Here is a 23,962-nt window from a genome sequence, read left to right on the forward strand (position 1 = left end):
TCTTTAAGAATGCTCCTCTGAGTATTTGACATATTTTTAGGGAGGTTTTTCAGACTTGTAAATTCTGATAAGTTGTCAGATTTCACTCACTAAGAGAGAAGTCACGTCTACCCTGGCCTGACACCTCCCCTGCATCTGTGCCCCCGTGTCCCTTGGCTTCTTCCTGGGGAGTCAGGACCCCCCAGCTGGGAGACTGGGGGACAGGCAGAGGGAGAATCCAGGGTGTCCCCTCCTATCTCAGGTGGGTCTGGCAGCTGCTTTGGGGCTGTCCCCGTGTCCCCCCAGCCCGAGGACAGTTGCCCCAGTTGTCTTCTTGGCACGTCTATAGCCGTCTGACAGTGTTTAGTGTTCGACTCTTAAGTGCCCAAGGCATGCTATTTACTGATTGCACATATGTGCTACTTGGCAGGTAGCTCTGTGACTTTTCGGGGTGCGGGGAACTGCGCGGGGACCCTGGTGTTGACGTACGAGTATGGTCCACACACTCTTCAAGAACCGTCTTCCCTGAGATTCTTAGGTTCACCCCAAAATGAGGGTGGGTAATCAGGTCATTCGAGACCCACTGAGCCAGGCACCGGTCCAGATGCTAGAACCCCCTCCTGGCCCCGCTTCTGTGCTGGAGGCTGCAGTGTGGAGAGGGAATGCCTGCGGTTTCTCCCTCGGCACCCTGGAGAGGTGTCTGCTGCACCCCAAAATTGAGGCTGCCCAGGTGGGAGCCGCCTGGAGACCCCCCGGGAGGCTGGCAGGTCCTAGAATGTGTGTGTCCACCAGCTCTTGGCGGCCTCCAGCCCTGGCACAAGCTGCAGGAGCTATGCCCAGGTTCCTGTCACCGGGCTCCCATCTGCCCCCAAAGCCCGAGTGCCCCCACCTTCAGCGAGACATTGCCGGTCCCTCTGGACGCGCGGCTGCCCGGTTGACCGGTGGCCCCTGCAGCCCACGTGTCCGGTTGGGCCCCCGGTGCTTGTGGTCACTAGGCCCCAGGCCCGGGTGAGGGGCCGTGGGGGACCTGCGGGCTGGTCCTGTGTGCGCCCCTCCCACGCAGATGTGGCCGCGGGGTTCCTCGTGGTGAAGCTGCGGGGTGGGGGGTTGGGGGGAGGCAGAAGCTGGGCGGTTGGCAGCCCAAAGGGCTGTTACAGCCTGAGAACGGCCGGTTCTCCTTCGGCCGCTGTCGTTGCGGCAACTTCCCGGGCACAGCCACAGCCCCGCGTCCACTGCTGGGAGGTACCCCGGACCTGCACACCGACCCCCTCCTCTGGGGCGAGGCCGCGGCAGATGAAGTCTGGACAAGGCTCTTCCTACAGATGCTGAGGCCCCGCGGAGGCGCCCGGGTGGGCCTGCGCCGCCCTCTGCTGGCCATGGCGGGGAGGGGCCCTGCCCATCCGTCGGGGGAGACCCCGCCCTTCCTCACCGCGGGGGGGGGGGGCGGCTTGTGAGGCCACGTGACGGCCCCACGAGGGCTGAATGGTGCCCACCCGCGGGGAACACCGGTCGGACTCTTGTGACGGGATGAAAGTAATGATCACACGCATTTCCACCACGACAGCCTAAGTTGTGGACTAGTGTGGTCTCCGGGAGGACTCCGGGGCTGACGGTGCTTCCCCCGCCCTCACCGCCCGCCAGCAACCGGGTCCGTCTCTCCCTCCATTCTGGGCCAGAGAGAACTGGGGCCGGAACTGAGGACCGGGGCAGCTGGAGAGCTGGTTCAGGAGGTCTGAGAGACGGTGCGGCTGCGCTGGTGTGGCGTGCTCTGCGCACACGTGTGCGCACGTGCACACACAACACGCACGGGCCCGCACAGAACACGCCCCCGTGCAAACGGGCACACACAACACATTTTCCCACACACACGCAGGCCCCGTGCACACGTGGGTGCGCAGACATTCACTAAGCAGGAAAGGAATGGCACTCAGTTGCCTTGACCTCCCGGGGGAAGGAGAGCTGCGGCACCAATCCCACCCTCGGGGCGAGCCGGGGAGCCCAGCCGAGGGTGGGGCGCGCCTGCTCGTTTTAGGGTCTCCTCCAGAGAGGATGGTTTAAAAAGAGAAGTTTTTAAAGGTAACGTATGACTGTCCTAGAGTAGATACCAGTGAAATGTGCGCTGCGGAAATGAACCGATCCTGTGGCGAGGAAACCTTGGTCCCGGTGTGGGAGGGAGGGAGCCGACTTTGCCTCGGAAGACTCCCCAGGGGCATGTGGCTCAGGAGAGCCGGGAACTGCAGCCTGAGGAGGGATCTCACGTCCTGTCGTGGGCGTTTAGAAGAGGCCTGTGTAGTTCTTTTTAGTCCCAGACAGGAAGGACAGTGCTGAGGCCACAGGTGCTGGTGCCGTCTTACCCACCCTCTTGGGTCACGATGCACCTATGCACACGTGTGGGCCTGGCTCTGTTGTGACCTAGGGCAGCTGCTCACCTGTGACATTAGAATAACGACGCCTTCTCCCTTAGTCATGAGGGTGTCAAGGATCCGCAGGTGAAGGTCACCTGGCTCCGTGGGTGTCGGTTTCTCTCACGCGACCGCGGTGGTGCTCCTCCCATCAGGCTCGCACAGGCAACGAGGGGATCCTGGGATGCTCGCTGCCTCGGGGAGACCTCTGTCGCCATTGGTCCTGAGATGGTGGCTGGCCTGCCTTCCAAGCTTCTCCCTCCGTTGCTGTGGTTGCTGCTGGCCTTGCTTTACTCTCCTCTGCGGATCCCCTGACGCCATGGAGTGGAGCAGTCCCCCTCCCACCGGCACCCCCGGGCCCGGCTCTGGTCTAGGAGTCAGGGATGCACAGATGTCAGTGAAGACGTTCATCATCTGGCTGCTTGTCTGGGGCCCAAGGGCTTTCCAGCTCCCCCAGGATCGGAGGTTATGTGACTCCCCTAAGCCATATGGTTTAAAAAAGTCAGTACGGCAGTTCCTCCAATAATTCTACGTAGGATCATCACGTGATCCAGCAATTCCATGTCTGGGCACTTGCACAAAAGAATTGAAAGCAGGGACTTGAACAGATGTTGGTACACCTGTGTTCACAGCAGGCAAAATGTGGAAACGGCCCAAATGTCCATCAACAGATGACTGGATAAACAAAGTGTGGCAATCCATACAATGGGAATGATTCAGCCTTAAAAAGGGAGGAACCTCTGTCACGTGCTATAACACGGATGAACCTCGAGAACATTGCTGTGTGGAATAAGCCCATCACAAAAGGACAACTGCTGTAGGATTCCACTTACATAACGTCCCTAGAGTGTCAAGTCCACAGAGACAGAAAGTAGGATGGTGGTTACTGGGTCTGGGGAGGGAGATGGGGAGTTAGTGTTTAATGGGGACAGAGTTTCAGTTTGGGAAGATGAGAAAGTTCCGGAACCCTCCCCCTAGTGTGCTTCTCTGACAATCTCCAGCACTGGGTGTGTGGGTGGCCTACAGATTGATTCGATTCTGACAGTGAACTACCTAGAATTATGTCAGATCCCACAGGTTGAAGGGCATGGTCTTGACTTGACAATACTGCTCTTGTTTTAGTCGCCAGCTGCAAGCAGGGTCCCCAGGCTACCCACGCTTCAAACTGGGGGCTTCCCATAACCCTTTCAGGTTTGATAGTTTGTTAGAATGGCTCACAAAGCTCTGGAAAGTGTTATACTTACAACTACCATTTTATCGTAAAGGCTGTAAGTGAGCAGCACAACAGGTAGGCCAGGTCCAGGAGGGTCCCAGATGCAGGCACTCCTGTCCGCAGGGGTCAGTGTGAGCTTCCCTCTGCACATCCACATTTTCACCAACTGGAAGCTCCCTCAAGCCTGGCGTTCAGAGTGTTTAAATTGAGTTTTCAGTATCTAGGCATGATCCAATAAACCATTGACCACAGGATTGAACCCGATCTCCAGATCTGCTCCCCTCCCCTCCCCGGGGGTCAGATACAGTGGAAAGGGGTTTGTTATTATTCAGTTGGCTGGGGACTGCCAAAACAAAATACCATAGAATAGGGGCTTAAACGATAGAAGTCATTTCTCGCAGGGAGGGAGGCTGAAAGTCCAAGGTCAAAGTGCCAGCTGATTCAGGTCCCAGGTGAAGGCCCTCAACCCAGCCTGCAGATTGCTTCCGGTAAGGACATTCATCTCATCATGGGGGCCCCACCCTCATGAACTCATTTAACCCTCATCACCTCCCAAAGGCCCCACCTCCAAACACCACCACGTTGGGAGTTAGGGTTTCCAAACATGAATTTCAGGGGGACACAGACATTCAGTCCATAGCAGTTGTAACAAAAGACATTCCAAGGGTTTCTGAACCAGGATAAAGGCCAGATATATATGCTTATTATCTCACAGCACCACCGAGGTTTTTTTCTTTTTCTTTTTTAACATCTTTATGGGAGTATAATTGCTTTACAGTGTTGTGTTAGTTTCTGCTGTATAACAAAGTGAATCGGCTATATGTATACATATATCCCTATATCCCCTCCCTCTTGCATCTCCTTCCCACCCTCCCTATCCCACCCCTCTAGGTGGTCACAGAGCACTGAGCTGATCTCCCTGTGCTGTGCAGCTGCTTCCCACTAGCTATCTATTTTACATTTGGTAGTGTATATATGTCCATGCCACTCTCTCACTTCATCCCAACTTACCCTTCCTCCTCCCCATGTCCTCAAGTCCATTCTCCACACCTGTGCCTTTTTTAATTTTAAAATTTTATATAATTTTTATACAGCAGGTTCTTATTAGTTATCTATTTTATACATATTAGTGTATAGATATCAATCCCAATCTCCCAATTCATCACATCTGCGTCTTTATTCCTGTCCTGCCCCTAGGTTCGTCAGAACCTTTTTTTTTTTTTAAGATTCCCTATATATGTGTTAGCATACGGTATTTGTTTTTCTCTTTCTGACATACTCCCCTCTGTATGACAGACTCTAGGTACACCTACCTCCTTTACATTGCTCTTTTGCTGAAATTGCTACCAGAATATTGGAGGGAAGATGACAAGATTATCAGAAGGCTAGTCTGGAAGGTTGTTTCTAGGACGGTGGGTTTGTGTAGCTTCTATGAAAAAAAAAAAAATCAAACACCCAAAAATCACAAAACAAGCCACCTCCTTCTTACTTGGTGGGAACCCTGTTGTTTCCCTGGTTTATTTATTAATAGTTGCTTTCTTTGGCCCAGATAGGCCTGGTTTTTTCAAGTATAAGAAAGATTAAGAAAACCAAACTAACCTCCTAGTAACAATAACTGCAGAGAGAGAGGCAGAGGACCTTGAGGCTTGTTTGATGAGGTTGTATTGTAGCTGAGGCTGTCTCCTGGGCAAGCTTCTAGACCAAAGAGCACGTTTTCCAGCCAGGAGATCCGAGGACCGCTTTGCAGGGCCTCGGTCTGAGGTCAGCTCTGCGCTTTCCACTCAGTGTGCACCCTTCTCTCCCCCTGGTTCCCACCCACTGGGGACCGTTGCTTGCTGCAGCCACACCAGCGCTCCCCCGAGGGCCTCCATGGTGCCTGTGCGCCCTGGTCCCCGGGGTGCGCCCACCAGCAGGGGCTGGTATGAAGCTGAAGCTCCTGGCGGAGTCTGACCTGCATACCCTAGACCCCTTCCACCACCAAAGGGGAGGGGAGGCGTGGTACCTGCATCCCATCTTGACCTTTGTCTCAGACTTAGAGAACCACCTCTGGGTGTGGGGCAAGGGGCTGCTGTAAAAGACTGAAAATGGGAGTGGAAGCAGAGTTGCACTGGACCTGGGTGGGCCTGTGAGCATGGAGTCTCTCCACTGCCAGTCCCCTCTCACCTGCGCCTGGGTCACGGCTGCCAAGCCCAGCGGGGTCAGACCATCATCTTCTTTAGACCAGGATCGGGGCTCGCCTGGTCTCCCCACAGCCTGCCTGGTGGGCCTTCCCGGTCCCATTTCACCGCCTGGGTCTGGTCCACGCTGCCTGGAGCCCCAGGGCTCTCTCCCAGGTTCCTCCAGGGAAGAGCTTTGAAAAAACACGTGTTGGGTATATTTGTTGAAGACTAGCGTGGCTGAATAGGACAAGACGCTACAAACAGCAAGGGTTAGGAAACTCTTTCTGGCTGGGGATGGTTTGGTGGTCTCTCCGAGGGGCTGCTAGAGGGACCCATCTCCAGCACAGCCTTGAACTCTTGTCAGTCACGCAGCTGGTGTGGCGTGTCAGCCCCAGATACAGGCGGGACTGAGCTCCCCTCTCGTGGGGGCTGCCTGGTTCCCAGCCTGCTTAAAAGTAATGGTCTTAGAATAAATCCGAAATAGTAACATAAGCCAAAGGGGGCTCAAATTACCATCCATCTCGATGGTTCGTGCTACCTGTCGGTGGCTTCTTTCCAGAAGGGATGTCAAGCCCCGTGATGCCTGCTGGTGTGTCCAGGCTCTGTCTTCTGGCCCTGCAGTGGTTCTCCAGCTGTGAGGGTGTGTGTGGCCTGTGCTTTTGCAGGTTTAGTACCTGTGCAAGTAGCTTATAGTAAAGCTTATTCAATATTCTATCTTGAGGGCTTAGTGTAAGAAGGAGCATTTAAAAAAATATGTATCGTCCCTTATATTAACTGCACATCAAATTCTCTTCCAATTTCATAATTAGAGGCTTGGCATTTTCTCTTGCTGTTTGGTTATTAAGACCTTGCTACATGTATTACCAGTGTTTCCACAGCTACTTGTTCTTTTTCTGTGTTTCCTTATTTTTATTGTTTAGATAAAATTTGTATATCTTATCATCTCTCCTTCTCTTTGAAGTACATCTTTTGTAATTCCAAAATGGCAGGAATGACATGCTTCATTCTTCCATAGGTTTGACCAATATTCTCCTCCTCTCTTCTAGTTTTTCTACTATTCAATTTACTGTTCTGGACTTCTGTCTACGGAGAGTGCACTTCTGAGCACTGTGTAAGGCTTTAGTTTACCTCTGTGACAAGATCCGAATTCAGGTGGCCTGACACCATGGGTGAATTCTTCCTTGCTCATTGTATCAAAAACGCTATTTTGTCATGTGTTTTGAAACTCAGTAGAGTCTATTTTTGGACTTCCCATGCTATTTCATTGATCTGCATTTTTGCACCAGTTTCATTTTTTAAAAAGCATCGATAGTTTAATATGTTCTACTATTTTGTAGGATTATAATCTTTCATAGCTCTTCGTTTTCATTCAGAATTTTCTCTGCTTTTGGAGCATATTTGCTCACCAATTATATTTTAGTATCATTTTTGAGTTAAAAAACAAGGCCAGTTGGAATTTGGATCAGAACTGTGTTCAGTGTGAGCAGGTGCTTGGGGGGAGAGGGTGGTCTCAGCCCTCCTCTCTTGTGTGCCCTGAGGTCATCTGGGGCCATCTGTGTCCCTATGCACAGAGCACGCCGTCCCTGGACGCTGGTCCCCTTGCCCTTCTCCTCTCCTATGATCTCAGTCAGCCTTTTGGCTGTAGCCTTCTGTATGATCACTGGACTTAACTGTGGAAGGAAGCGATATCAAAATCACTTTTTTGAGGGAGTACGTATTTTCCAATTGTCTCCTTAGAAACATCCATTGAATTGGAATCTTTGTTTCAAAAAGTCTACACATCTACTATTTTTTTTTTTTTTTTTTTTTTTTTTTTTGCGGTACACGGGCCTCTCACTGTTGCGGCCTCTCCTGTTGTGGAGCACAGGCTCCGGACGCGCAAGCTCAGCGGGCATGGCTCACGGGCCCAGCCGCTCCGCGGCATGTGGGATCCTCCCGGACCGGGGCACGAACCCGTGTCCCCTGCATCGGCAGGCGGACTCTCTACCACTGCGCCACCAGGGAAGCCCTACATCTACTATTTTGAAACGTATAGTTCACCGACTTCCAGAAATGTTGTACCAATGTGCATCTCCTACCAGTGTTCCCTTTAACTTGGGTGATTGTTTGCTTGTTTCCTTCGAGTCCTTGAGGGAAGAATTTATTTCTCATTCAGCGTTACGACTCACTCTGAAGTCCCCCGAGCAGTGCTGGAATGAGCAAAGTGTTAAATGAATGTTTAATGCATGTTTGTTGAAAGAAAAGCAACTGTTTTTCAGTATAAAGCTCAAAAAAATTAAGGAAAGGGAGAGTTTATTCATGTCTTCCTCTCAGTACCAAACTAACTCCATAACCAACATAAAGGTTTGGAAAAGGTCCTCTTGGGGAGGGAAGTTCGGACTGTGAGGGAGAGATAGTCAGAAGCCCCAGTTCTGACCTGCGGTGGACTTGGACCAGCTCAGCTCGTGGCTGCCCTTGGGCTTTGGCTCTCGCTCTGTTGGAACCCGCTTCTCTTGCAGTATTTTATGGCAAGGACCTCGTAATACTTATGGGAAAGTCTTCTCTTCTGAGCGGCTGGCATCCAGAGGCCCAAGCGCCCCAAAGAGACACAGTAGAATTTCACGCTTATTGCAAAGCCCTTTGTTTCCAAGGAGAAGGGCAGCAGGCTAATCCTACGTTGGACTGCAGCTTCCTTCCCCAGTGTGTAAAACGGGCACAGTGTTCCCTACCTCACTGATGTTGGGAGGATGAAGTGATGGATGAGCAAGAGCTTGTGAGCACTCAGGGGATGCAAACGAGAGGCGGGAGGGGGGCCTGGCCCTCTTTACAGCTGCGTCCCCAGCAGCACCTCCTTCAGGGGCTCTGGGCTCCAGGGAAATACTTCATAGGCCTTCACACCCCCTCCCCCGTGTGTGTTCACTGCTGTTTCCCCAGCGCCTTGCCGGTACACTCCTCCTGAGGAAGGAATGAGGTCACTTGTTTTATTGCTCTAGTGCACAGCATTTATTGATCCATCCTCTTTTTTTTTTTTTGCATGACTTCCTCAAATTTTTTTCATTCACAAATAATGCTACTGTCAGCAGGATTGAACACACCTTTGGTTCACCCTTATTTATGCCTTCTCAAAAAGTAACTATTAGGTGGAAGCTTTTTATAGGTTAAAGCTAGTCTAATATAGGTAAACTAATATGGTTCAACCTCTTACATAGTTGTTGAATTGCTGAGCCGTAGAGTTTGCACATCTTCAGCTTAACAATGTTGTCAGGCTGCCTTCTAAGATCCTGTTCATCTGTATCCTCACCAATACTTTTTACTTTTCCCAAACTGGTAGATGTAAAAGGGTATCTCCTGGGGATAATTTGTGTCTGCCTGAGTCCTACTGAGACGAATATCTGTGCGTATATTTCTGAGGGTCCATAATTTGCTCTTCTTTTCTCCTGTTTTTTACTGTTTTCTATTGGATTATCTCCTCATTGATTTGTAGGCATGTGTATATATTCTGGATACTATCTTGTTGTTGTGTATGTTGAAATAGATTCTTCAAGTCTGTGGTGAATCTCACTTTTCAAATAGCTTCTCTGAGGATCAGAGATTTTAATTTAACATGGCTTATTTTTCCTTTGTGGTCTATGGGTTGTGTGTGTGTGTGTGTGTGTGTGTGTGTGTGTGTGTATTATTTAAGACAAACAAAACTGAAGGAGATGCTCTATGTTTTCTTGCAAACATTTAAAAAAATTTCTTTTCTCCACATGAAGAGTTCTGTACCCTCACTCTGAGGATAACCAATTATGTGGCACAAGTTGTTGAATAGCAAGTTTTTCTCCTATTGGTCCGTTGACCACCTTTTTTCCTGCATCAAGTTTCCAAGTATACAAACCTCTGTTCCTAGGCTCTATGCACTATTCCCTAGGTCAGTTTCCATATTGTTGAAGTAATAGCAAGTGGTCTTACTTACTGTCATTCTATATAAAGTCGTGATGTGTGGGAGGACAGATTCTTTTAATCTGTTGTTGAAAATTGTCTTGGACATTTTTTGGTCTTTGTTTTCTTTGCTTTTTTTCCCTCACATTCTCTACTCTTCTCCCTCTGTTTTTTTTAAAAATTATTTTATTATTATTATTATTTTTGGCCATGCCACGTGGCATGTAGGATCTTAGTTCCCCGGCCAGGGATCGAACCTACACCCCCTGCCTTGGAAGCAGGGAGTTTTAACCACTGGGCCACCAGGGAAGTCCCTTTGTTTTCCCAAATAATTTTACGCATTAAAAAAATGTCAGCTCATTAAAGTTGACAACAACAGCAAAAGCAAAACAAAACAAACAAAACCTTGTTGGAATTCCATTGGAATTGTATTGAACCTATAGATCAATTTGGGTAGAATTAACATCTTTACGATATTGCTATTTCTTATGCATTAACAATGTTTATTCATTTATTTAGGTTCTCTCTGGTGTCTTTTAATACAGTTTCATAATTTTCTTCATGAAATAATTGCACGTATTTTGGTTAGATTCCCCCCACCCCCAGTTACTTTAACTTTTCATTGATAATATAAATGGTATCCTATTTTATTTTTGTATATACTGCAATTTTATTTCAATTGCACAAACAAAGTTAGCATGTAGGAACTTTAAATGAAACAGTACGGTAACAATAGCAAAGAATGAAAAACTCTAAAAAAGGAAATACACCTAAAGCATGAGAATTCAACATGCATTAGTGTTTCATCTTCCGTTTTGATTGACACTTATGAAACAAACTTTGAGATCATGATGACTATTCTGAAGAGATTTCAGCACCAGCACTAAGGTTGGTACATTCAGTTGGTTTGTAATTGACTTATTAGCCATTTACATAGTATATAGTACAGATTTGTCCCAGGTTGGATCACAGTGTTAAAGGAAAGAAGGACCTTCCTTTAATTACAGAGGATCCCCTAAACTGCACTCAGCTTAAGACATCCGATGTGTAAGAGCACGAAACCATCATAATAATGTGGGTCCAAGGAGCATAGTTTTGTTAAGGAAAATAACCTAAGCTTCTGTTTCCCACTTTAATTACTGAAATCTCTAACAATGAAAACACTGTCACATAGGAAAGTAAATGTATATAGTTATTCAATCAGGCTTCTCAGAAAGAACACATTTAGCAATCTGGGATAATGCAGAATGACAAGAAATATAACATGATTCAACACTGGTTCTTTTTGTCATTTTACACAGACATCATGTTAATACTAAACCAAGGCACAAAGCGTTTAGTGCATACACCAGTTTCTTTCTTAAGATCTAGCATTTTTATTGTAGTCTTTTATCTTGCTTCTGACCACTTGTACTCGGTACTTTATCCTACTATAGAATGTTTAACTCAGTCAACAAAATCAAAAGTGATTTCTGACCAGATTTATGGGAAACATAAAGATTTATATCATCAAAGTGTTTGCATGACCAAAAGTGAGATAATAAAGATGAAAATTCCTTCTATTTCTTTTAGAAAATAGTACTTTATAAGCTTGCTGCATCTTTAATGTCTTTACTCTTGGATGACAATGAATAGTTGATAGAAAAAAAGAACTGTAGTGGTGTTTTATTTTAAAAATACACTTTCTGGACTTCTCTGGCGGTCCAGTGGTTAAGACTCCCTGCTTCTACTGCAGGGGTCACAGGTTTGATCTCTGGCTGGGGAACTAGGATCCCGCATGCCGTGTGGCCAAACAAACAATTTCTTACTGAAAATTATGAGAATGATGGTGAGATAGGATTGAATTCTCCTACGAAAGTAACTTTGGAATTTTCTTTCTGTAGTTCTATCAGTTGTTGCTTTATATATTTTGATTACATTTATTAAGCATATAAATGCATAAAATTATTATATTTTCCTATTGCATCACTTATTTTATTATGTAGTGATCCGCTCTGTGTCTTCAAGTCTCTTGTCTGATATTACCGTAGTTAATTTGTTTACTATTTACCTAGTATATATTTTTTGTCTCTTTACTTTCCTCCAGTCTGTGTCCTTATGTTGGATAACTTGGTTTCTGATTATCTGAAAATATTCTTTTACCCTCATTTTTGAGAGATGAGTTTTCTGGGTACACAATTCTAGATCAACCAAATTTCTCCAAGTAATCTAAAGATATTTAATTGTCTTCTGGTTTCCCGCTGTTAATGAGTCTTTGATAAGTCTAATTATTCCTTTGAGGTAGTGTGTCTTATTTCTTGAAATGCTTATTGGGATCTCCTCTTTGACTCTTGTGCTGAAGCTGTTAATGTGGATTTATGTTTCCTGGTACATGTTATATTTCTTTTATCAGTGGAATTTGTGCACTTTATATGTTCTGTAAAATTCTCAGCCATTAGCTATTTAAATGCCTCACCTGCTTTCTCTCCATCCTTCTTGAGGGGTACGCTCTCTTTTGTAATTCAACCTTGCAGTTAAAGATTCAACTCATGACTTCTTTATTCTTTTTAATTAATTTCTTTTGTCAATTCTCTCCTCCGAGCTCTTTGGAGATTTCTTTTACTCTCTCATTTCTGTAAGATCAGCAATGCAACAAAACTCTATTCTTCCAGCAGGCGTTGCCCTATTGTTGCTGATCAGTGTATCGAAAGCAGAGTGATATTAATTGGATTTTTAGTTTTGTCCCATTTTCATTTCGGCTGGATTTCATTGCTAAGCCTTTTTCCCCTTAGGGTTCATGGTTAGTAATCATCTGTGTTCTTTTATGGTTGAGAATGTATGTATGCTGGTTTTATTTAAGGGTCATTTTGGCTGGGTATTGTGTTTTTATCACACTTCCTTTCTCTTAGAACTCTGTAAATATTGATGCGTTGTTATCTAGCACTGAATATTTTGAGCATATGTTTGAGGCCAGGTAGATGTATTTCCTCGTGTGGCTATTTGTAGTATATTTCCTTTATCTCGGAGGTTCAATAGCTCTAGTTCAGCTGCAACTTAGTTTTCAGAAATATGGCGTACTCTCCCAGTCTTGAAATAACGTTTTCTCTGTTTTAGGGAAGTTCTCCCGTGTTATGTCTTTGAGCATATTTTTTGTTCCATTTGTTGGATTCTCTGCTTCAGGGATGGCAATTATCCTTATGCTGTGGAGTCTTTTGTTTTTCAAAGCTGATTCTGTTAGCTTTTTGTGTTAATATTTTTGCCTTTAAAACTGTTTTTTTTATTTTATATTTTTAAAATCAGTGTTGTTATCTTTGTTTTGTGGTTTCTAAATCATTTAGAGTTCCACAGTTATGATTTTTTTTTTGGTTATTTTTATCCCTTAGATCTGCAACTTCTCTTTTCATTTATTTATTTATCACCTTTTTTATCAGCTCTTGTTTTCTGAATGTTTGTTCTTACTAAATTGTTCTTCTTTATGAAACAGTTGTAAAGAAATTCTTCATTTTATCTGAGCTGTTTCTTTTCCAGCCATGGCCATGGCTTTCTTTTGCTGGCTTTGTTTGTCTGCTTCCCACCAGTATGTTTAGATAGCTGTTTCACTCTTTGTTTTCATGTGACTGATGCTTGGGCCACTTAGCCCAGGTGTTGTATTTGTCCTTGACTCTCTTTTCAGTAATCCTGAGACAAGTTTGATTTCTCCTTCAAACTCTGATGCAGTGTCTGAGCACATCCTATATGTGCCAGTTTTCTCCAGCATGAGGGATGGTTGGGATGCTGGTGGGGATGAGATGCAGGCATATTAGCCTAGCCAGGCTCCATGCTCTCCTTTGAGATTTTGTTAAAGGTTTTATACCACATTCACCCATCCAGTTAGGGAAGTGAATCTCCAACTTTGGATTCTTTTTCTGTTTTTATGTGTAGCCCTGGGGGTATCTCCAGCAGAGTCAGGCTCCTTGTTCACTTTCTGTGTGTCATAGTTTGAATGTTCCAGCAGCCATTTTTCCACCTCCACTGTCAGAAGAAGGAGAAAAGGAGTCCTTCAGGGCCCCTGACTCCACTGATGCGTGTATGGGGGAGAGTCCCTTGCTCTGCAGATTTCGGGCCGAGTTGGGACTGACCCGGGTGGGCTTGTGAGATCCCCACCTCCCCCCACAGCTGTCTCCTCTGACTTCATTTCTTTTCCTTTTCCTCCCTCTTGTTTTGTCTGGGAAAAGAAAAAGTCTGTGAGAAGATTTCAATACGCCATTTTACCCAGGGTTCCTCTATTTATGTATTTGTATGCATGTATTGTTACGGGCCCCCAAAATGCAGTGGTGTCTCAGCTGTTCTGAGGGAACCGAGGCAAGGGCATCCGTAACCATTGCTGTGGGATGTGGAATTTGGGCGTGCAGGACTGGCACTTCTGCCGTCTCCCAGGGGAGCTTCCCTCCTGGGACTCTTGGCAGGAAGGAGGGGACTTCACGGTTGTTTGGAAACTCATGATAGCACTGGCCCCAAACAGAAAGCTTCACAAATTCCATAACTGGGTGATTGGTTAAGTAACTTAAATTCTACAGTAGATTATTATATAGTCTTCAAAAACAATGAGGCTGATCTATAAGTGCTGATATGACAAATAATTTCCAAAAACACTTGTTATATTTATTTATGTCTTTAAAAAAATGAATTAAGAGAACCGTTCGAATAATTTATCTTTTGGGAGAGTGGTTGCATTCTTCCTGTACTTTTTGAATTTCCTAACCATACATATATTTACTTATTTATAATATCAAAAGTAGCTATGTGAGTCTTGGCTCTGTTTTCCTTATACTTTTTTTGTCTTAAAAATGGCTCTTATATTATTAAAAAATTAAAAAAAAATCCCAATTAACTATATATTTACTCTTCTTAATGGTGTCAAGTTATTGTTTAATCTGAGGTATATTTTCTATTTTGCACATTTATATTCAGCCAGAATTAATTAAGGACTCCCCCCTACCCCAACCTGTACTCCAAGAAATGACTCATTTGTTACAGAGAATGAACAGGTGACTTAAGTTTTATGGTCTTCTGTGTGTTTGTGACCCTTATGTCTGGTTTAATTGCTACGTTTTGAGCCAGAGGGTGCCCTCTTGTGGGCGTTTTCTCTGTTATCAGGGTGGATGGTATTGGATATCAGCACTTTCTCAGAGAACTTTCCATAATGATGCACTTTCTGGCACAAGAAATACTTCCTCATGACCCGTCTCCAAGAGGGTGATTTCTTTTCTTCTTTAATTACACCAGGGATGGAAATATTCTTTCTCATCTGGGTTTTGTCTTTATGGTTTCAGGCCACATAACACTCACCTGGGCACACGTAGGTCCGTTTGCTCGACCTTACCGGGAAGGGCTGGGACAGGGGGATAGGCCTGGGAGCTCAAAGACCAAGGCAGTAAAGTGACAGGAAGTTCACTTTAGTTCAAAGCATCATGACTCAAGAGTCTGAAAGAACAAGACATGCTTTTTAGTGTTGACAGCGTCCTTAACCTAACCTGCAGATTTTTAGGTTTTTGTTTCTGTGGTATTAAATGCCTTGCTTGTTCTGTGTCTGGCTGTAAACGTTTGTATTTGTAAACTGAGTGGAAGCCAATAGAAGAACATTGTCCACCAAAAAACAAGTGTAGAATGATGACAGTAAAAATAATCTTGTGATAATTGAGGATTTTCTATTAATTTTTCACTGGGCTATACCTTAGGTATTTCTTTCTCAAATAATTAAATTCTGTGTATAGATGGCAGTGCCTTTTCTTTTGACTTTGAAAATTCAGGGTTATACAAATTATTTCAATCCCTATGGGTAGCTCTTTTGCAGTCTGTATCAAGAGATTTGACTCCAACAAGCTGATTTTTCAGAGTTTGTTCCAGTCTGAAGAAAGTAATTTAAAAGAAAAATTATTTATACGCAAAAAATGAATTGATAGAAAAATGTGAATTATGACATATTCATTTGTAAGAATGTTAGATAACCAGTAAGATGATGGTTATGAACCTTGTGCGGCATCATCAGAAAATATTCATAAAATGAAGGTAAGTGGCTGCCACCACCAACTTTGGGAAAATATCTACTTGGATGGAAAAGTCAGGAATGTTAAAATAGTTAGAAAAATAAACTAGTGAATTTGTTGGAGTGTGAGAAATATGGACGAAGTTGTTTGTTTAATGTCTTTAATGTCATAAAGTCTGCAATAAATAAACATGTGGAGAAACAGGGAAGGAGCAGAAGCCAGGTCTGGTGGAAGAAGGACCGGGAACTGACAGTTGTGGATCTGGATACAGTGACAAGGGAACTGGGGCCATCTCCGTGGGGCCTCGTCTCAAATGATTGTTCTCAGGGACACACAGTAGGGATGACAATGACCTCCTTTAAAGGAAGCCTGGTCTGGCCTGTAAACCCTCCTTCAAGAGATGGAGATATTGTAATGCTTTTCGACTCTATCAAACACTAATTATTTTTTTACAACTTTCCAGGTCCTCTCCCTGGGTGAATTCTTCTGGCTGTGTATTCTGTTTATGATTCTGATAGTACTTGGTTTTCAAGAACCTCCCAGACATAGAGACAATTGTGAGTTTTACTTTTATGACACTTTTTGAATTACAAACATCAGAAGAAGAAAACGCAGCATTCTTTTTTTGTTGTTGTCCTTTATAAATTCTGAATCCTGAGTGAAATGAATGGATAGAGTTCTGTTGTAATATCATAATCTCTGTTTCTGGGGTATGTGCCAGTAAGCATCAATTTAGATTTTTTTCTCTTAAGAATGATATTCACACATGTTTGCTCTATCTAGCAGATAGATTTATTCCTTGAACTATACTGCCTTAATTTGGGAATAGGTATATAAGTCATTATAAATATAGAAAGAATAGAGGAAGAGGTAAAAGGGGGCAGATGCATTTCAGTTTTTCCACATGATAGTGGTGATGGTGGTGGGATATTGAGGATGGCAATGATGGCGATGATGATGGTGAGGATGGTGAGGACTGTGAGGATTGTGATGATGTTGACAATGGTGATGATGGTGATGACAATGATAGTGATGATGATGGTGGTGATGGTGGTGATGATGGTGATAGTGGTGATGGTGATGATGGTGATGGTGGTGATGGGATGATGATGATGATGATGGTGATGGTGATGGTGATGATGGGATGATGACGATAATGATGACAATGATAGTAATGATGCTGATGGTGGTGATGATGGTGATGACAGTGATAGTGATGATGGTGATGATGGGATGATGATGATAATGATGACAGTGATAGTAATGATGGTGATGGTGGTGATGGTGGTGATGATGGTGATAACAATGATAGTAGTGATGCATTGAGAAACCATTATTAATAACTTTCTCTGCTTCAGGAGCTTTATCAGCAAGACCATTTTGTTTATCTGGTTTGAAACCTCAACAGCATCACTCCTTGAGAAATGATTGCCTATTTTGTTTCTATGAGACTTACGCCCACTTGAAATATGGATAATGTGGTTAATTCTAAAAATGTTACATGAATAAAAATTACTAAGGGATGGCTTTTATCTAAAACCGTATGTCACCATTCACAATAGTGGATTAATGTATTTATTCATTTGGCAAATAATGTTTTGAGTGCCTTCGTATCCCAGGCCTTGCTGAGGATGAAGTTGTGGACAAGGTATTTTCCCTGCCCTTCCAGGACTTACTGTGGGGCCAGACTATTATGATCAGTGGGACAATGGCATGATGGGACTCTGTAGAGGGTGCATGTGAGCACAGAGGAGAGGTGGCCGCTCCATTCTAGGGAAAGGCTTCTGAGCAGTTAGCAAATGGGAAACTCTTTCAGATAAAAGAGTTCAAGGGAGGAAGGATCTGGGCAGGGCAGACAGCGTGGGGAAGATTGGAACTAAAAGGAGTTCAGTATGACTAAGGAGCAGAGTGTGGCTGGAGGAACAAGCAGGTTCAGATCAGTAAAGGCTTTGAAGGATGCTGAGGATGGTGACTTCCCAAAGGGCACAAGCAGCCACCAAATGGTTTCAGGAAGTTCCTCCTGGGAGGAGTACGTGGGGCAGTGCTCTAGGTGCAGGCAGAGGTGCACTTGAGATGGGGGGCTGGGCACCGGGGAACACAAGGTGAGTCATGGGGCACTGCGTCACCAGGCCTGGCTTGAGCGGGAGGAAGAGGACAGTCTCCTTAGAGGTGAAGGGGGGACCACAGTGGGCTGGGGCTTGCGAGGAGAGGGGGCCTCCCGCTGGGACACCTGGGTGGAGGGGCACCCTTCTGAACTGAGGACACACAGGAGGGGCTCAGGAGCTGTGTTCCGTGTGGCCGGGAGGACCCCCGAAGGGGAGAAGCTCCTGGGACCAGGCCTCGTGAGGGGCACAAGGGGGGCAGGCCAGAGGGACAGGAGGAGGCCGTGGAGCCATGTGGGGGGCACTCAGGGCGGCCACGGTGAGCAGTCACAGGTGTTGTTGCCACGTGGGCAGGGGGAGGGCTGACATGTCCTGTCGGGGGCATTGGTGCCATTGCCCAGGGCGGCTCAGTGGGTGGGGACATGGAAGGCTGCAGTGACATGAAGAGTGATGTGGAATTTGCAGTGAGAAACTGTAAGGCCTGAATAAATAATTCCTTCTCAGTTATATCAACTGTCAGTCTTTTTTTTTGGTCGCGCCGGGCAGCTTGTGAGATCATAGTTCCCTGACCAGGGATCTAACCCACACTCCCTGCAATGGAAGCATGGAGTCTTAACCACTGGACCTCCAGGGAAGTCCTCAACTGTCAGTCTTGATCTAAATATGCATTCTGAAAGTGGACAGGGGTATTTTGGAAAAGTCTTTTTAAAAAAATAGCGTGTCATTTATATACTTTAAAAATGCAAGGGTACAAAGCTCCTTTCACAAGGTTGTGTGCATGCGTATTTGAGGACCTGTAGCAAACGCACTGGGTGTGGCTTGCGTCAAGGGCTGGGCAGGAAGTGGGGAGGCAAAGGGGAAAGTGAAAAGAGACAACAAACAAAAGGGCCTTGCATGGGCCCCGAGGTCAGGGAACAACGTGCAGGAGAAGTAAGGCGGGACCGCTGCTGGGGGCAAGACAGCAGGCAGGAACGTTGGTGTCACAGGTGGATGACGTGCCGTCAAGGACTGAGGGCCAGACCCCGGTCAGCAGCGGCTGATGAAGATCTTGAGTGATTTCATCACTGATAACAGAGCATCAAGTCTACAGCGCCGTGTGTTACAGGGCAGCCCTGGCACGTGGGACCAGCAGCCTAGGATGTTCCTTATGCTAAAGGATGATGCCCGTCCTGAAGCATTTACCCAAGCTCTTACTTTTTGTCAGGAGTACAGTCCCGACGAAGAAGTGGCCTTGGGAACATCGGAGATGTTTTTTAGAGGCTGACGCAGATGAGCGTGTACAGGGAAGAGAAGACTTCGTCTCAGTCTCAGAGGGGTCCTGAGCCCAAATCTCTGAGGTCCACACTTTGAAGCCCCATCTGCCACACCCTGATGTGTGAGCCCAGGCGAGGGGTCTAGCCCTGTGAGCCTCTTTTCCATAAAGGCAGCTGATTTTACCTGCCTTCAGGGCTGCACCGAGGACTCAGTGAGAAAGCCGGTCCCGAGCCTGTGCCCGGCACAGGGTGTGGCCCAGAGGAGATGACCAGCAAACATCCACGCCCGTCTCTCGCACGCCCGCTGTCCTGGGGTGACCGGTGTTACTGTACGCCCCGTTTAGGTGAGCACCATTCCTGCGTGTCCCCGAGGGAGACGGGAACAGAAATCACAGTTACTAGCTGGAATGTGACCCCATCCCTTCGTGGTCTCCAGTGCGAGGACAGGCCCGGGTCCTGAGTTGAGAACTCCCCTGCCCCTTCAGCTGAGAAGCCTACTCATTTGTCTTTCCTTCATTCTTCGAACATTTACTGACTGTCATGGGCAAAGCACTGAGCTGAATGCTGGGCGTAGCGGGTTCCCAAGTCCCAGAGAGTAAGGTTATCGCCCAGACCAAACCAGAATGGAGGGGAAAGCCTTTCACCAGCGTTTTACGAGCTACAGCATACTGGGTTAGTGCTGGTTGAGCTGTCTGCACTCGTCAGCACCCCGACTCTTCTGTCCATATGGTGATGTGAAGGGGGAGTGGGGGCCCATGTGACCAGCATTTTATGGAGGAAAGTGGCTTATTTTTGTTTTATTTCTTTACTGAAGTGTAGTTGATCTACAATGTGTGTCAGTCTCTGCTGTACAGCAAAGTGACTCGGTTATACACAGAGACATTGTGTTTTTCCTTGTTCTTTCCCATGACGGTTTATCCCAGGATATTGAATATGGTTCCTTGTGCTGTACAGTAGGGCCTTGTTGTTTATCCATCCTGTATGTAGTAGTTTGCATCTGCTGAGCCCAAACTCACAATCTATCCCAATCCCCCCCACAAGCTTGGCAACCACAAGTCTGTTCTCTATGTCTGTGAGTCTGTTTCTGTTTCATAACTAAGTTCATTTGTGTCATATTTTAGATTCCACATATATAAGTGATATCGTATAGTACTTGCCTTTCTCTGTCTGACTTACTTCACTTAGTATGATAATCTCTAGGTCCATCCATGTTGCTGCAAATGGCATCCTTTTGTTTATTTTTATGGCTGAGTAATATTCCATTGTATATATGTACCACATCTTCTTTATCCATTCATCTGTCCATGGACATTTAGGTTGTTTCCAGGTCTTGGATATAGTGAATATTGCTGCTATGAACATTAGGGCGCATGTGTCTTTTTTGAATTACGATTTTGCCCAGATATATGCCCAGGAGTGGGATTGCTGGGTCACATGGTAATTCTATTTTTAGTTTTTTAAGGAACCTCCATACTGTTCTCCACAGTGGCTGCACCAACTTATATTCCCACCAACAGTGTAGGAGGGTTCCCTTTTCTCCAGGAAGTGGCTTATTGTACCAACATTTGTCCTGAAAGACCTTGGACCCTATCCAGTTTTTCTAAACATCTTTGCATTAAATCATCTTTAGCAACTGCACTTAGACATTAAGAATCCAAGGTGTGTGAGACTTGAAAAATTTCCCAGACTAAGAATTCCTCCATTTTTTGTATGAGACGAGAGGAAGTGTCTGCTCTGATTCTTCCCGCCTACAGCTTGTTCACAGCATCTGTAGGTGAGGGTGCCTGACAGAGATATTAACACTCCTCTGGCGGGAAGATGCGGCCAGGCAGAGCCGTCCTGGCTTGAAGCCTGTGTGCAGACCCTGGGGGAAAGGGGTTATTGCAAACGGTTTCTCACCTTTTTTCTTTTTTCTGTTGGACTGCTCAGAGCTCCTTTAAATAAACAACAGGATTAGTAATATAACAACAGGGTATTACATGTTACCGAACTCACTAGGTATTCCATTTCTGGGACCAGTCATATGGACTCATTTCTGCCTTGTATCCACATCCAGGTTATTTGCAACCCCGGGATCTGCCCAGCCGGGGCGTTTTCCCCTTTGTCCAAGGCCTTCTTTGCAACACCGGGTCTAGGTGCAGGAACACAAGCTATGAATGGGCCACAGAGCAGCATTTTTGGTAAGAGAAACACAAACATCCTTTTCAGAATTCATGGGAAGATGCTGTATAGAACAGGCATGAGGCTTTTAGTACAGCTTCCATCATTTGGGATGAGCCAGAGATCATAAACAACACAGAATTTAGAGTTACTAGAAAATCAGTTTTATTAAATTCAGACTCACATGAAAACAACTCCAAGTAACGGTTCATTTCCAGTAGGAGGACTTTCCACTGCTGTTAAAAGAATCACAAAGTGAGTACTGATTAGCAGATGCCATTTGCTTGTCATAGTTTGTTTTCTGTAGGTTAAAACTCTGACCTCGAAATCACCTGCTTAGCCAGCTATTCATTTTGGTGCCAAATGCCCCCAAACAAGTATGAGTTTGAGTTACCCGCTGGGCTTTTCCTGCTGTGCTGTTTTGGACCAGCATCCTGTTCGCGGCTGAGACACAATCTAGTCACTCACCTGGACCAGGTGACAGTAGCTGTTGTGACTCTAGATGCTGAACCAGACTTGTGTTTGCCTGTGGCAACAGTTTGCACCAAAGACCAAAAAGAGAAAGAGTGGGAGGTATTTTGTGCGAAAAGAGTCAAAATAAAGGGGGTTTTAACTTAGAGCACCCTGAAGGCTCTGGAAACTTCTCTCAGCGGAGTTAGGAATGAAAGGAAGTGACTGATTCATCAGATAGTTTCAGTTTTTCTCCTGTGAATAATCTGGCTTTGCTTCCTCTCTCCTTTCTGGCGTTGAACAACCTAACATATTTAAGTGTAAAGCCTGTTAAAATATGTGATCTTTGGCTTACTTTCAACTGTAAGTTACAAGAAGAGAATGAAAAGTTTCTAGATAATTTTGGATACATCTGGTACAATATTTGTCAACGGTTCTTACATTTTTTTGAGAGAGGTAATATAAAAGTATGATATTAAGAAAATCACTTGGACGTAGTCTAAAATCATGACCCTGAAATACTTGGTGATCTTTTTGCATGTGTGGAGAAGAAAGTGCCTTCCTGGGAAAATTAGAAGCGATTGAGGCTGATCAGTTTCCATTTCAGGTCTTTGTTATATCTCTTCATTGCTCAGAGTGGGAAAGTTGAATGTAGTTGAAGTCGGGAAAGTGGGGCTTTGCACCCAAACTCTACCTGCCCTGTCACTCCTTGTGTGCATCTGTGCAAATTCCTTACTGTCTCTGCATCTGCTTCTCACTCACCTCCTTCTCCTGTTGTGAGTGTTAAAGTAGGTGGTAAGGAAGCCCTCCCACGGTGGGAGGTAACAATCACCCATCCTTATTGCCCTGGCTGTAGCAGTCACACTGGAGTCTCCACATCGGGAAAGAGCTCGGCCCTTGTCCTCCCCGTCCACTCTGCATCCTCACCTCCACTTGCCAACACCAGGTGATCCCACAGGCTGTTTCAGAGCCTTGGACGCTGATGGCCAAAAACAGCTCCTCCCAGGCTTAGTGGTGTCTGAGGCCGAGGTCTTTTTTTTTTTTTTTAATTGGGGTATAGTTGCTTTACAATGTTGTGTTAGTTTCTACTGTACAGCAAAGTGAATCAGCTCTACATATACTCAAATCCATCTTTTTTGGATTTCCTTCCCATTTAGGTCACCACAGAGCACTGAGTTCCCTGTGCTCTACAATAGGTTCTCATTAGTTATCTATTTCATACGTAGTATCAATAGTGTATATAGGGAAGTCTCTGTTCTCCCATATAAATTTTACAAACTTGTTGTCAAGGTCAATGAAAAAACTGTATTGGGATTTTGATTGGAGTTGCGTCAAATCCAATGACATGACACATCCTTTAATTTACTTCATAGCTTTATAATATTTTTGCATAAAAGCCATGCATACTTTTTGTTAAGTGTGATATGATTATAGTTTTAATTTGCATTTCCTTAATCATGAGTGATGTTGAGCGTCTTTTCGTATGTTTATTGGCCCTTTGAATTTTTTTGTGTATAAAGTGCTTGTTCAAATCTTTTTACAATTTTTTTAATTTTTAATTTTTGGTTTTACTGAATTCTTAGAGTTCTTTACATATTTTGATTGTAAATCATTTATCAGAAAGATGTATTGTGAATATTTCTGTCAAGTTTCTGACCTGTCTTTTGAAAAGCAGAGGTTTTTTCCATTTTGATGAAATACAGTTTATCACCTTTTTCTGTTTTGGTTTGTGCCTTAAAAAAAATCTTTTTTGAATAGAAATATAGTTGATTTATAATGTTGTGTTAGTTAGGTATACAGTAAAATGATTCAGTTATACACACACACATATATATATATATATATATATACATGTATATAATGTGTATATTCTTTTTTTACGTCCTCTTCCATTATAGGTTATCACAAGATATTGAGTTTAGTTGCCTGTGTAGGGAACTCTAGTAGGTCCTTGTTGATTATCTATTTTATATATAGTAGTGTATATATCTTAATCCCAAACTCCCAATATATCCCTCTCCCCCCTCTTTGGTAACCATAAGTTTATTTTCCATGTCTGTGAGTCTATTTCTGTTTTGTAAATAAGTTCATTTGTATCCTTTTTTTAGGTTCTACATATAAGTGGTGTGATATGATATTTGTTTTTCTCTTTCTGACTTACTTCGCTAGTATGATAGTCTCTAGGTCCATCCATGTTGCTGCAAATGGCATTATTTCATTCTTTTCTATGGGTGAGTAATATTCCATTGTATATATGTACCACATCTTCTTCATCCATTTATCTGTTGATGGACATTTAGGTTGCTTCCATGTCATGGCTATTGTAAATAGTGCTGCTT

General features: G+C 44.8%; 1 protein-coding gene across 1 annotated transcript in view; it reads left to right on the top strand.

Moving 5' to 3' along the window:
• The first annotated feature begins 2,700 nt into the window (after nt 1-2,700).
• The window catches only part of LOC137229557 (ATP-binding cassette sub-family A member 13-like), a 46,661-nt gene continuing 25,399 nt past the window's right edge, over nt 2,701-23,962 (top strand). The window contains 3 exon segments of the mRNA XM_067747624.1: nt 2,701-2,886; nt 16,122-16,215; nt 21,070-21,239. Coding sequence (XP_067603725.1) covers nt 2,701-2,886; nt 16,122-16,215; nt 21,070-21,239 — 450 coding nt within the window.

This window comes from Pseudorca crassidens, chromosome 8 (genome assembly GCF_039906515.1).
Source record: "Pseudorca crassidens isolate mPseCra1 chromosome 8, mPseCra1.hap1, whole genome shotgun sequence".
Taxonomy (NCBI): Eukaryota; Metazoa; Chordata; class Mammalia; order Artiodactyla; family Delphinidae; genus Pseudorca; species Pseudorca crassidens.